The following is a 15381-nucleotide window of genomic DNA, read 5'->3' on the forward strand; positions in this document are numbered from 1 at the left end:
ATGATGGATAAAGGTTGTACTCCCTCCCCACACAGGATCCAAAGGTGTATCCCAGTCTTAGGTGCCTCCTCTCATTGCAACAGCATTCCAGGATGTTCAGCTCGCTCACCTGGGACTGGTGGTTTAGGGTCTGTTAACCCTAGCTTGAAAAAGAAGTCCTTATTCGTGCAAGGTTCTCCAAAACAGACTCTTCTGGCTAAAGGCAAAGGGATTCCCAGGCCTGCTTCTAGGCTTCTTTCTCCTAAATCTCCAGGGAGCCATGACACTCAGGTTTCATGTCCTCCTTCCACTAGATACCAGTCACTTCAGCAGACAGCAGCTAATGGTTTGGAACAACAGAAACTCAGCTCCATATCTTTTACTTTTCATCAAAGCAACAGCATTCCTCCAACCAGCCGGCAACTCATTTGGCATCCCATGGCAAGAAGAGAATTCCAGAAGGTATCTTCAATGGAGGAAACACCAGGGAGTTTCAAGAAACAGCCTTTGCCATGTCCTCAGCTGCTATCTGGACCACAAACCTTGCCAGAGAGTACAGTTGAGTTCATTCCTGATGCACAAGTCAACTCGTCTCTTGACGATGCAATCCAGATTTCAGAGACAGAAACACCAGATTCGGTGAAAAAAATAGGCTTTGATAGCTTTCCATCATGTCAGAGACATACCCAAACCATGGGAAAGGATCTCATGAATTCTATCCTGGTAGAAACTATACATGAAGCCCAGGTTTTCATGGCCAGAAACGGCATTCCAAGAGTTACACTCAGGGGCTTATCAGGGCCTGTTAAGATACTCCCTCCCTTTCCTCAGGAGTGTCCTGAAGAGCAAGCTAGTATGGACCACTCTTTTATGAAAAATTCTACAACCATTTCTGTGGTAAATGCAACTGAGTCAGAATGTAAATCCCAAAATGGTAAGTGCTGCTACATATTATTGCATATATACAGTATATGAAATCAATGGTTGTAGTCTCTCAGTTAATAATGGCATACTATGGATTGCATGTTCCATGAAAGGGGCGTTGGTCCTACCTGAGACGCACCTTCTCGTTGGACAGAATAATGTTTTATTATCTTAGAGCAACAGCTCTGCAGAAATATAAAATCAGATCCAATTCACACACAAGAGTTATCTGTATCATTGTTTTGTTTTGTTTTTCATATTACAGGTAGTCCTCGACATACGACCACAATTAAGCCCAAAATTGTGATCGTAAATCGAGGATTATCTATATAGAAAAGGACAGACAATAAGAACATAGCATTCTAAAGTGGTTTTAAAATATAAGCATTAAATATGTAGTATTTTAAAACTAGCATTCTCCAACTTTCTGCCCTCCAGATAAGTTGAACTCCCACTCTAGAATTTCAGTCAATGTAGGAAGTCTATTGAAATCCATATTCAGACCAAACAAAACAGTTAATCACATTGCAGCAAATCAATGATTTAATCACTACACTCACATCAGACCGGTTCTTTATCTCATCTGATACTTTTACGCTACTCAATATCATTTCAATTGAAGTGACTGTACTGTCATATAGTGCTGTACTGTTAAGTGACAATAGCCATTTCTAAGAGACCTCTGATTAAGAGCAGAATAGATATTACTCCAATTGTCTGTGAACACAGTAAGTGATTGGTTCACCTATGAGAGCCTGAGCTTAGTGAAGGAAGGGTCATAATACATCTGTGAACATTTGTTCATGTTCCAGATTAGACAGTGTAGCACAGATAGTAGAATCTGCCTGATATAAAACAATTGGTCCATCTAAGTCAGTCTTGTCTATAGCAACTTTCTTCTACTTGTTCTTTTCCTCATATATTTCAGTTTTTTCAAATAATATGGAGAACATTAACTAGAAATGTCAGAAATGGTATCTGGTAGAACCTAGTTGAAGAAAAGTGTGCTGACTGGTAGATGTTTTTCAGCACCACATTCTCCAGGAGGTCTCTTTTCCACTCTAGATAGGAATTCTAACAGCCGGATCTGAGAGCTGTTGCACCCTGACATGCACTCTACTTAATAGTCAGATACAGTTTCTCTGTAGCCTAGCTCTCCTGTTCAATGCACATAATATCCACAATCCTGACTCCAAATTAGATCCATCTCCATTCTGAACTCTTGTTCTCCAAATATGAAATGAGAAAATAATGAATTCAGTGAATATGGTTCATTCCAGCTGATTGGGAAATTACTGTGCAGACATCTGGTCCAGTTATACAGATTCCTAGTGTTTCCTTTAGCACCCAGAATATTTTATATTTTAAGAAATCTTGCCTATGGGCATCAGATATCACGTGTGAGATTTTCAAATACATATGTTAACATATTTACCATAAAGTCATGCCTGCTCATGAAATTCACACATATATAAATTTCACATGAAGCAATATATACTGTATGTGTTTTGTAGAGTTTATCTTGGATCAGTGTTTCCCATTGCAAATAGGTCTCTGCATATTGTCAAAGTAAGTACAGATGCCAGATGTTTTTTCTAAGGCATTTATGCTTACTGTGACAACTGTGCAAATTCACATACATGATGTAGATGCCTACAAACACATGGAGACACACCAATATGCATTACTTAGATTGACACAAAGGCAGATTTCTCCCTGCCTGCATTATTGTTGACATGTAAAATCATCGCTGACATATACCATGTCTTGTCATACAGTATCTTATTACCTCTTATTGTTGTCAGCATCTTGTGACGATGAGTGGATGCAAAATGTCACAAGATTTATCATAACCTTCTTGAAAGCAAGTGCCAAGATGAAAATCCCTGAATACTTAGATGTGAAATAAATTTCCTCTTTTCCTTACATGTGAATGCTATGATTGATGAAGGGGTTAATGATCCTCATACATTAACTAGTGTCTGCCTCTAGAGATACTCGGCAAACAAAGCCATATGAATGCTGCCTGGGAACAGAGAGAAGGAAGGAGGGTGTTGAGACCAGGCAGAGAAGGAAACATTTATATATGTGATGGGGAGGGGACATGTTCCAGGCTACTGCTAACCCTCATATCCCAGCAGCACCTCCCTTCAGAAGCCAGTGCACAATTTAATGCACATCAATCCAATCAAGGTCTCCCAGATGCTTGAATGATAATGCTCTGGATCCTGGGAAGAGAGAGAGGCAGAGTGTGGGGGAGATTTTGCAGCGATGTTTAATATTCAGATCACGTGATCGTGGTAACAGCAGTAGCAGCAGCATCTTTTGCTTATCTGAAATATCCATTGGAGAAGAAAAGAAAAAGGGGTACGGACACTTACGGAAAAAACAAAGACGACCAGAATCTCATAGGCACCCGTGGGGCAGGAAAAAGTCAGGAGAAACCCCACCCGAAGGTTCACAGCCAGAGACAAAGAAAGATTCATGTTCAAAGGTAGGTGGTTCCTGCAGGGGTTTGCACGCTCTTTCTGGATCTGGCTGAGCTCAGAGATGCAGGAAGGGATGCTGTGCTCTTGCATGCGCTCTCAGCTCAACCATGCATTTGGGTTTGGAATGGAGACTGACCACTGCTTTAATTCAAGACTCCCCAGAGAAGCCTGCCAAAAGGAGACGCTACATTTCTTGTTCATCTTTTCCATCTGGTATCAAGAGGGAAGCAGGAGCAGCCGCCTGCTGCTGCTGAGCATCAGACACTGAGGCTTTTGTGAAGGAGGGCATTCATTCATCCCAGCTGGCCCAGGGGTGTGAGTACCAATTTGCAGCTGCAGCTAACATTTGAACCCACATGAGAATCCTCAGGGACTGAGCCTGGAACAGGGATGGAGGGATGGTAATGGGAACCTTCAGCATGGCAAAATGTATTGGTCTATGGCTGTTCGGTGGGTAATTGTGGATGACAGACCGGTATGACTTAGAATGCTGGGCAGTGGAAACAACTCTGGATCAGAGGAAAGGGGGGAAAAAGGGGTGTGATGGGATTGGGGTTGGATAACAGGAACAGAACGTCCATACATTAGCAGAGGAGAAAGAATGGGAGGGATAATAAATGAGCAAATACAAAGAACTGTCAGACTAAGGCAGTTTTTCCAAAACTAAAGCCACCCAAGTCAGTTGAACTAACACTTCCTACCCTCCCCGTTCATTGTGGTTCTTCTGGCTAGGAATGATGGAAGTTGTAGCACTGTCTATCTGGAGAAGAAACCAGGTTAGGGAAACTAGAGAAAGAAATATGACTGGTATTATAATTAGTTGCAGATATTTTATGGTAATTTGAAATTGCTGGGTGGAAAACCTGCTTTTAATTTACACCACCATAGGCAAAGAAATGTATCCTACTGTCTTTCACAGAAACACAGTAAGCCATCTCACATTAATCAGCAAGTTCATCCTAATCAGGGCACTGACCTCATTGGGTATCTAGCATGGATGGATTTTTCCCATTTACACTGAACCAGTCTTTTTGCAGTATATAAAAATCTATTCACAGAACTATGGCACAAGTCTTTTCCTACATTTCAACATAGCTTCAATATAGTATGAAAAAAGATAGGAGACTAACTGTTGACAGAATCAGCTCCAGTTTCAAAAGCTCGAACAGGCTAAGACAGAGACAGCCATCTGTTATAGATATCTGTGGGAGTGAAGCCCACTGTGTTTCAGAGGACTTACTTTTGCAAAGGCATGAATAAGACTGTGCAGTGATTTCTTTAATAATTTAAAAATAGAAGTCACTATTCAGATCTCCTGAGAAGCCATGTGAAGGGATTACTCACAATATAAAAGATTCTGCAAAGCTCAGGATCCCTTTTTTTGAAATCCAATAGCTTTGAAACTTTAGTCCTGAGCATTTGGGAAGTAACAGAGTCTTGATTTCATCCGTTTCTTTTATAAAAATGAGTTTGTGACCTACTTGAGAAGAGTTTCTTCTAAAACCTACATGTTTTTTGCATTGCATAGAAATTTAAAAAATAGTTTCTCAGTTCTGGACTGTTTTAGATTAGACTTTCTGTTAATAAAAGTGGCTTCCCCTGGTGTGAGTACTTTCTTCCCTCTGACATGAAGTTAGAAGACAAAGGAGAGATGGGAAGATGGAAGTGGGAAAGAGGAGAAAGAGAAAGCAACTTCATAATATGCTTTGATTGGTAGCAGTGGGAGCAGTTGGAAGCACTTTTGGAAACCTCTGTTATCATGTGACTCTTTAATTGCCTACGATAGAGTTTTTAAAGACTGACAATTAGAAAACTATAAGGAAATAATCTAAGTATCAAAAGCTTGGTTCCTGGGATATGTTCAATTTCCTTTTGAGATCCTATAAGTGAAGATTTCCACACACACCAAGAAAAATGGCATATTGTTTATGCTCTATCTTCTGAAGCTACTCAGGCAAAAGCCAAGAGGAGAGAAGAATGGTTTCCATGTATGTGTGGGACAGCAGATGTTATAGATAGATGGAAGGGAGGGAGGGAGGGAGGGAGAGATGAGATAGAAAGAAAGAAAGAAAGAAAGAAAGAAAGAAAGAAAGAAAGAAAGAAAGAACCAGACAGACAGACAGACTAATTTAAGTTTGGCAACAACTCCACTGTGTGACTTCCAAGGGTTTGGAGAAACTGAATTGAATAAGTATTTTGTTCTAAAGACAAATATTTAAACGTATTATGCCTATGCAAGACAAGCATATGACATGGTGTACTTCCATGAGCTAAGCTGTGATAGCAGGGGGAAGAAGCAAGACAGTGCCATGACTATCAGCATGGTTAACTGGAGCTGCCATCAATTTTTTGATCCTGCCCCACCACTCCCAACCCTATGGGTGCTCTTGGAGTTCTCATTTAAAAAATGACGAAGAAAAAGTTCTCTAGTAACCCACAAATTATATCACAAACTGAGATTGGGAAATGATTAAAAAAATTGCCAATTCTGTTTGGCTAGCTCAATTTGGCTCCCACATCTGCAGATTCTTTTCTATAGTAAAGTAAAGTCTGACATCAGTCTTAAACAACATTACCCATTTATTGAAGCAGGGCTGAAGATTCAGTGCAAACGGCAGTTGAAAATAATAGGAAAAAGAATTATTCAGAGGAGGAATGTTCCTGTCAATGAATAATGTTTTGGATCTTTTTCAGTCTCTCAGATACATTGGCCTGCAAGTCCCATAACTCCCAGCAAGGAATAATAAATTGGGAAATAGCATGGCCATTTTAATCCAAACAATCCAAGGCAATCAAGTAGAGGTAGCCGATCAATCCAAATAATTATTTTTAGTAGAGTAGTAGTAGTAGTAGTAGTAGTAGTAGTAGTAGTAGTAGTAGTGCATGGTGGCTCATGTGGTTAGCACACTGTTCTGATGATTGGCAGGTTCATGTTTGAGACCCAGTTGCTGACGTATGGCAGTGTGAGCTCTAGTCATTCGTTCCAGTTCCTGCCGACCCAGCAATCCAAAAGTGGGCAACCACAAGTAGATAGTTGAATACCACTTCAGTGGGCAACTTAATGGGAACATGAAAAGAGCCCCCACAGTGAAGTCAAATTCAATAGGTGAACTGAACAGCACCATTTGAACTGGCAGTTAATGTACAACAGAAAAAAAGACAGGTGGAAATTGCTTTCCTGATGATCTGGGTCAGGCAGAGGACAATGTCAAAGTATGTCAATGACCCATTCTCAAGACAGGGCAGTGGTCAGGAATATCAACCCCAAGAACCAGTGCTTATTATATTCAACTTGCTTGTGGCACATAATTTAATTTTTATTTTCCTTCCATCTGTAGGTTCAGCAGATACCAAGTCTGAAGCAGTTATGTCTGAACTGGTACCAGAGCCACGGCAAAAGCCGGTAGTACCAATGAAACCTGTCAGTATTAATTCCAACCTACTGGGTTACATTGGGATTGACACTATCATAGAGCAAATGCGGAAGAAGACCATGAAAACCGGATTTGACTTCAACATCATGGTTGTAGGTAGGAAAGATTGGTTCACAGGCTTGGGGTAGGAGAGACTTCATCTGGGTACTCTCTTTGAGGTTGCCTTGCAGCATTTCCTACAAGCATGACTATTTCCTTGAGGCTCTACTTCTGCTACTGATTGTTGCCCTACCAAACAGGTATCTCATCCTAAATAGTTCTTTTTTTTGAACTAGCATTACCTCTTATGGCAATCAGTAACCAAGCTTAAACCAGCCTTTGCCTAGATGAATATCCCCCAAGCAAGTTTACGCTATGGCTGCTTCCACATGACAGTTTTAAACTGCTTGTCTCTACTTAAACCAGTTGGAAATTACATTGACAAGAGTGTTGGCCAGGCAATAATCACAGACCCTGATTGACAGATTCCCTTGCTTGCCCCCCCCCCCCACATTACCCATGCCAGGAAAGCATCTTTACTTTTTTTTGGGGTGGGGAGGAGTTTAAAGACAATGTGGCTTTTATCTGAGCTGCCTCCATTGATTCCTTCTTGTGCTTGACATTTTCTAATCCAGCACAAGATGATTTCAGTTTTACTGTTCTTCCTGACATTTATGCCAGAAGAACGTGGCAGAACATTTGTCAACTTCACCTGATTAAAGAAAAGGAAATTGTACAAAACAAAAACACAATATCAGACCACTCCAGCCTTTGGGTACATTCGTTAAGCAGTCCAGCATTTTACCTGTCCATCAATGAAAATCCTTTCAGAATAGGGGCCAGCCTTGCAGCCAAGCTAACATGGACATAAATATCAGTGAGCAGGAAAGAGGTCTTCCCACCAAAATGCATGGTAGCCAACTGGAGCAGAAGTATTTGCCTACAGTGAAATGTTGTGCTGCAGGTGGACAGTTCAAATCCACTTGCAGAGGCATAAAGAAAACACAACTTTTGTGGTATAGTTGCCTTCACAGTGGACTTGGACAAAGTTACCTGCTTCTGTCATCAAGAAAAAGCGGCGGGGGAGGGAGGGAAGACTTCTCACATCTGGCAAGGAGGATGTGCAAATGAGTTTTACAGCTCTCAAGCTCCATAGCCAGCATGGGCAACAGCAATTCTGATTCCAGCATGACTGGAAGGTACCAAGTTGAGAAAAGCTGTCAGTGTTTGTTTATTATGTTTTAACTCTACCCAATGGTCCTTTTTTCACTAGCAGTTTACCATTCAGCATTTACTGTGACAATTAAACAGAGATCCTTAAACAGAGACAACGGGTTGTCTGGATTATGCACCCTTTTGTGTTCTTAGGGTTGATAACCAAGTTATTGTTTTCATATATTTCAGACAGGTAGTTGGTCAAAATCTGATTAATGGTTAATATATCTAGTTGGCCAGTAACTTAAGTGAGGAGTGTAACTACGTTTTCCCACATGCCTAGAATATACCCCAAATCACACATTGCAAAAATGGTCATTTCCATGAGATAGGCAGCTATATAAATCCTGTGTGTTTGTGTGTGTATTCTTAGGCTCACTGGCATGACCTAACTGGCCTAAACAGGATAAATCTGTTCTTATAGGAAGGATTGATGTAAGATTATTACTATTTTAACTCAGGGCTGAGACAAGATACGGCCTATGTTGTGCAATCAATGAGGAACATTGGGATTGATGGGGGTATACTCTGCAAGTGAAGAAAAAGCCATTAAAAGGACCTCCCTGAGAGGATTTGGTAGTCAAAGCAATAATAATAAACAAACAAACAAATACAGTAGCAATTTATACTAGCCAAACACCAATTTTGTATTGTTTGTATGTTGTTTCCCCTAGGCCAAAGTGGACTTGGAAAATCAACACTTGTAAACACCCTGTTCAAATCCCAAGTAAGCAGGAAGTCTTCAGGCTGGAACCGTGAGGAGAAGATCCCCAAGACTGTAGAGATCAAGGCTATTGGGCATGGTAAAAGCCAGTTCTTCCTAGTATGCAGATAAACTGTGGCTTATTGTGCCAGGCTTTTAAGCCGTTTCTTTATTATCTACAAAAGGAATTAGGGTCAGAGCAGCATGGCTTTTAAAAGAAGGGACTGAAATAGAACTCTTTGCCTTTTCTTCATCTAGTAATTTGGGTTCTGTCTCCCAGGAGAATGACAAGAATCTGAAAGAATTTGCTGTGCTATTCCAGTTAATAGATGAAGGGCCAGTTCCGGGGGAAATGCCAGGCTAAATAGAATCAAAATTGGGTGGTAGTCTGACAGACAAAACAGTAGTTTTCCTGGGGTAGATATGCAATGGCAGAATTTTAAAATGTGAAAAGCAACCCACCTACTTGCCAAAAGGAGACTTCACTGCACTCACTTCCCTTGCTCAATTACCTATAACATGAAACTCTAAGTAAAACAACCATATTTCTTGACACAAAGGAAATATAATAATGTAAGGGACAGTGATGCTGTGATACTGGCCTCATCTCTTTGCTCCCATTTCTTAAGTAACACAGATTGGTATATTACATTTGATTCCATTCTGTAGACACAGGTTTGAATATGTATGGTTGCTTCTGGAAAGAGTATATACAGTATATGCAAAACTTTACCATCTTAAGATATATTCCATATCTCCCTCTTATATGCTCTATTATCATCACTAAACTTTGTTATTCTATGCAAAATGCTGTATGTCAAATAGTGTTACTGACACACCATTGTTTCATTTGTGAAAGTGCCTACACTATACATTAATCACAATGGTGTAATTATTATATACTAGGAAACCTCCAGGCTAAAAAAAAAAATGGTTTAGGCCATAATGGAAAATCAGGCCAGGTTTATAGAAGCTTTGGAAGCACTGATATACCTGAAAGACCTCATTTATACATCTCTGAAAAGTTGGTCCAGTCTAGTATACCATCCGTTACTTATTCCATCCACCCTTGCAGGACATATTCAGGAATGTACAGTATTATTCAGGTATAATCCTATATGAATATATCAAAATACTGAAATTGATCCCTCAATATTATCTTGGAAATCAACTTTGTGATTGTTATTGGGGCGGGGGGGGAGGGTTTGCCTAGCTGCATACAATTTTATACATACTGTAGTTGTGAAGAGATGGACTGTCCTTATATGGATAAATGGAAGGGGGGGGAAGAGGGAGAGAGAGAGGAAGGGAGGGAGGGAGGGAGAGAGATTAGTTTTGAAGATGAGTAACAGCAACATTTCCCCCCCAGTTATTGAAGAATGTGGTGTCAAAATGAAGCTGACGGTTATTGACACCCCTGGATTTGGTGACCAGATCAACAATGAAAATTGGTAAGTATTTTCATTTTTCACTGATTTTCTGTTTCAATCTAACTTTCTTTCCTCCTCATGTAAATAGAGAAGTGGGTAGGCTTTAAATATAGTAGAATTCTCAGTTGCAAATTCTGATTAGTAGACACAGACACAAATATTTTCAGAAATAGCATACAGAAATATAGTATCTGCCTTGTACTCCAAGTTACTTCAAACTATAGTTTTGATGATATGATGACATTTACTAAACAAATGCCAACAGGAAAGTTTTAACATAGGTAGTCCTTGACCTATGAGTGTTCATTTAACATTATGATGCCTTCAGACATAGTGTTTTACAACCTATCCTCAAAGTTACAACTGTTGCACCTCCCCTGCAGTCACATGATTACAATTCAGGCACTTGGCAACCAGCTGGCATTTACAATGGTTGTGGCACCCTGTGGACACAGTCATGATTTGCAACCTTCCCAGCTGACTAAATGGGGAAGCCAGATTTGCTTAATGATCATGTTTCATTTAACAACCACAGTAAAATGGTCATAAAATCAAGTCCGATCCCAATTGTGGTTGTAAATCAAGGACTATCTGTAATCTCATATTGGGTAAGTTATCTTTAACAACTGATTTACTGATTACAGTAGGTTAATTTCCCCCTAAGTGGTCGCAATAGTGGAATACTGAAGATCCCTTCAGTGTGGATTACTATGCTGCCAACATGAAGAGCAGTTGGGAAACTGCTTATATTTTAAAGTTGTAGTGGCTTAGAGACTATTGGTATTTTTGAGGAAAAGTTCTACCATCATAAGCATCATTATGCTTACTGCACTGCTAAATGACAAATTGGACATGCTGCATGAAGGACCCTACTTCAATATGAAAAACATGTGTTACCCCAGAGCCCCAAGCAACCAAAGCAATTTTGAATTTCCACCTTAACATACATAAAAATATCACAAATAATTTCAGAGAACATACAGAGAACAAATTTAGCATTAGTACATTTTAGCCATTTTAGCAATTTCATATAGATATTTATTCCATGACCTATAAAATTATCTAGCTACTTTTGTTTTGTTGCTCATAAAGCATGATCTACTATATTTTGTTCCATACATGATATATAAAGTACCTCAGTAATTTGTTATAATTGGGAAATTTGGTGACACCATTACAAAATACAGAGATTCTAAAATCTAAATCTGAAATCATATTAGCAGGATTCCAATTTCATTTTGTAGTATCAGTTAAATCAGAATGTCAGATTATTAGGCTATACAATGGACCCTGCCAAAAATCGTTTTGGTCTTGTAAAATTGCCTGTGGTTTGTTTCCTCTCCAAAACCTATTAGCCCATGTCAGAATATGAAATGAAGAATTGTCTGTTTGCTTTATCTCTTCTGCTTGCTTAGCTGGGAGCCCATTGAAAAATACATCAATGAGCAATATGAGAAATTCTTGAAGGAAGAGGTGAATATTGCCAGAAAGAAACGAATCCCAGATACAAGAGTCCACTGTTGCCTCTACTTTATCTCTCCCACAGGCCACTCGTATGTATTTCTCCTAGTTCTGGGGCTGGTCCATAAAATGAGGAGGGGGGAACTGTCACTGATAGGTTTTATTAATGGAGGAAAAAAAATACTCTCTTGGGACTGACAGGATGCTAGAATAAATTTCCCCTGTAACTTTCACAGCCAGCTAAAGTCATCTAGGTCAGCACAGATTTTGTGGTAATATTTCTTCCAAAGATCAAAAAAAAAGAAAGGGGTAACCTTCAGTCAAAATAAAATCCATGCTTGAGATATGTTGCATTTCTATACTTTATTATGCATATGAAGACCTAGAAGAGCTATTCCTATTCATTATAATTATTGTGTGCATGTTTCCAGGACAAAATATTTTAAGGCTGGTTCATATATAAAATTTTCAAAATTCAAGTGTACTGTAGGCAAACACAATGTTTCTAGATATTTAATATGTATAAATGTATTAATATGTGTGATCACACAGATATAATTATTTTACCAGCTCTATCCATAGTCTTTAGTAACTGATATCAGTTATGATTGCCAACAAGAGTTGTACTTGGCAAAACAGGCACTTACGTAATCTTCATATTTAGCACTTTACCTGAAGGTGCCTGAGGTTTTCTTTTGCTTATTTTCTATTCCTTGAAGTTTTTATGCTTAGAATTTATTTATTTTTTCTTTCTTTGCCAGTCAAAGTGTGTTCCTGAGGGCCATAAATTAATAGGAAAGGGTCTGGAGTTACAGATAAGCTAGTTTCCTGTATCTTATCCCCCACCTTCCAAACTGGAGCTGAATACATTAGAGGAATTAATTTTATTAATTATTATTGAATTATTAAGATGCTTTTCCATAGTAAAGATGGTTATAATTGTCTAATCATCTTCTTCCTGCAGTTTGCGACCTTTGGATATGGAATTTATGAAACATTTGAGCAAAATGGTAAATATTATTCCAGTTATTGCCAAGGCAGACACCATGACTCTGGAAGAAAAGATTGAGTTCAAACAGAGGGTGAGTCTCCCTTGGGAAAGCATCTAGGAAACCACACAATCCAGATATTTTTCTGGATTGGGTCAGAAATGCTATCTGCTCGCATAGGCTTTTCAGCCTGAAATACTTTTTTTTAACCAGGTCCGTAAGGAACTAGAAGTCAATGGAATTGAATTTTATCCCCAGAAAGAGTTTGATGAAGACCTTGAAGACAAAGCAGAGAATGACAAAATCAGGGTGCGCCGTTTATAATTCCAATTGACCTTTTTAGTAGGTTCTGAGGTAGTTTAATCTTACATATATGGGTGTATGTAGTTATTGAGAAGATATAAACTTTAGATTTTGATAAACTATTATTTCTACTAGATTAAAATTAGATCATATGTAGCTTTTAGAGACTGAATCCAAAGTTGGAATGTAAGGAATTTTTATCCTTACATACATTTGAAACTTATGCATCTAGTGAGAGAATATAATTTTTTAAATACATTTTTACAAACTAATTTAATTATTGTTAGTTTAGACATATTTATGTCCTGCCTTTTTATTTCTTAAGATGCTTAAAGGAGTCATTAGTATTCAAATGTATTTTGCATTATACGTTGCATGTACTATGTATAGATATACTGTACAGAGAGAAACTAGCAATGACAGCTCGTATACACATATTATTCTATAAAGATACATGTGATACAAAGGTGAAATGGAAAGAACCAAATCTTGACTTAGTCATGAAATCCAGCTGGGTGATTTTGGGACAGTCACTCTCTCTCTTGGCCCAACACACCTCACAGGGTTGTTCTTGTGAGAAAAATAGGAAGTTGGATATGCTATTTGTAAAAACAATAAAGGTGGGATACAAACAAACGAATAAATAATAAAATCATCCTTACTTATACTAGAAAGAAGCAACTTAATTTCTATGTGTATTTTCAGCAGGAAAGTATGCCATTTGCTGTGGTGGGCAGTGACAAAGAGTATCAAGTGAATGGGAAAAGAGTCTTAGGAAGAAAAACACCTTGGGGAGTCATTGAAGGTACATAAATAATTATTCTGTAATTTCTTATTTAGATGTCACTTATAGCAGCCAGTCTGCAAATGGTACCAGTTGCAATTTTTGTGAAGATTCTTCACAAAAAGTCAATGACTATAAACATGTACACTATCTTCCCCAATGAATTAAATTGGATTCATTAGTTATTCATGATTTGGATGAATACATTGAGGGGTGCTTACTCGAAATACTGAATTATAAAATAGGAAAATACAGCAGTTATTTTCAAGGGTGAATTTTCTGTAAATAACTGGGGGCGGGGAGGGGGTGAGCAGGAAAAAGAGAAATCCCATTAGATCAGTTTTTAATTTTAAATATACAAGGAAAATCTCAGTTAATGAATAATAGTTTGATATTAACTTTTAAATGTTTTAAGCACTAGGAAGGATAATACATAATAAATTCTAACATTTGGGAAGCTTTTAAAAATGTGACTCTTTCAGTCTGAATTAGGACACAAAATGAGGAATAGATTACTTTTTTGTTTTGATGATATATGACACCATGATTTTACTAGAGTATTCATGTTGATTGTAATTTCTGATATGTTAACTTTTTATGCTTAGTGAATTTTTGCTTTGTGTTCATATGCTATTGTTTATAAATCTCTTAAAACCATGTAACTGAATTGACATAAAATAATTTATAATAAATAAGGAGTTGTTAAAAGAATGAGTGAGGAAAGAATGTGGAAAGAGGCAAGTGAAGGTAAATTTCTCCTTCTCACAAATCTCTGCTCCACTTGCTTTGTGGATATTTTTGGAACTTTTTGCACAGCAGCCCATATTATTCAGGTGGTTTCCCCAATCGTCAGAAAAAGTTTTTGATAAACCTGAGGGCAGAAGTTGGTGGGAAAAGCATTTTTTTCCTAGTCTTCTAGGGAGGGGTATTTTTGTTTTAGATCCCATCCTGGCAGGCGTGAAAGATCAGGTCACTTGAGAAGGTTCAATTAAGCTGATTTATTGCTAAATACCTAAGCATAAGAATCTTATCAACTAGCAGTCAGCACCTGGTTAGAGTTAGGTAAAAGTCAATAGCACTTAAGGGGGGGGGGTTGAATTTAGTTCACTTGTGGCTATGGCTATGTAGTAATTCTAGTTTGAAAAGATTCCAACTCTGCCCCCAGGTTCTGCCATTCCTTCTCCTAAGGAATTCTTGTGAAATGTTTTATGGAATCCACTACCATTCAGATAATGTGAGAGACCTAAGAATGGCAAGATATCCTCTTACATTAGTGCTGCTTCAGGCAAGGATTGGCCTTCAAGATTTCCATTCAGTTTTGTGATTCTATTACTGTATTCTTATCTAAGGTATGATAATTGTAATTTCCTTTATTTACAGTGGAAAATCTCACCCATTGTGAATTTGCTCTACTACGAGATTTTGTCATTAGGTGAGAATGACTTTTAAAGGTGTTGCCTATTCAACTGGAATAATTTACTGAAATAAATTGAAAAAATTAAATAAGCTATTGCCATACTATAGCATTAAACTGATCTTTGGGGAAGTTTACTGTAACTTCATAGGGATGCAGTGGCTCAGTGGCTAAGACCCTGAGCTTGTCAATCAAAAGGTCGGCAGTTCAGTGGTTCAAATCCCTAGTGCCATGTAATGGGGTGAGCTCCCGTTATTTGTCCCAACTTCTGCCAACC

At 38.4% G+C, this 15381-nt stretch overlaps 1 protein-coding gene across 2 annotated transcripts in view; it reads left to right on the forward strand.

Annotated features, from left to right (window-relative positions):
* The window catches only part of SEPTIN3 (septin 3), an 18131-nt gene continuing 2750 nt past the window's right edge, over positions 1 to 15381 (forward strand). The window contains exons 1-9 of one of the 2 annotated variants that reach the window (XM_087873132.1): positions 1 to 913; positions 6731 to 6922; positions 8695 to 8823; positions 10093 to 10174; positions 11569 to 11706; positions 12579 to 12696; positions 12817 to 12912; positions 13612 to 13711; positions 15071 to 15122. In XM_087873132.1, coding sequence (XP_087729258.1) covers positions 1 to 913; positions 6731 to 6922; positions 8695 to 8823; positions 10093 to 10174; positions 11569 to 11706; positions 12579 to 12696; positions 12817 to 12912; positions 13612 to 13711; positions 15071 to 15122 — 1820 coding nt within the window. Of the gene's footprint in view, positions 914 to 2985; positions 3398 to 6730; positions 6923 to 8694; positions 8824 to 10092; positions 10175 to 11568; positions 11707 to 12578; positions 12697 to 12816; positions 12913 to 13611; positions 13712 to 15070; positions 15123 to 15381 lie in introns of those variants that run through there. The other variant, XM_034402975.2, reaches the window with a different exon arrangement.

Source organism: Pantherophis guttatus, chromosome 7 (genome assembly GCF_059756535.1).
Source record: "Pantherophis guttatus breed Tessera chromosome 7, ASM5975653v1, whole genome shotgun sequence".
NCBI lineage: Eukaryota > Metazoa > Chordata > Lepidosauria > Squamata > Colubridae > Pantherophis > Pantherophis guttatus.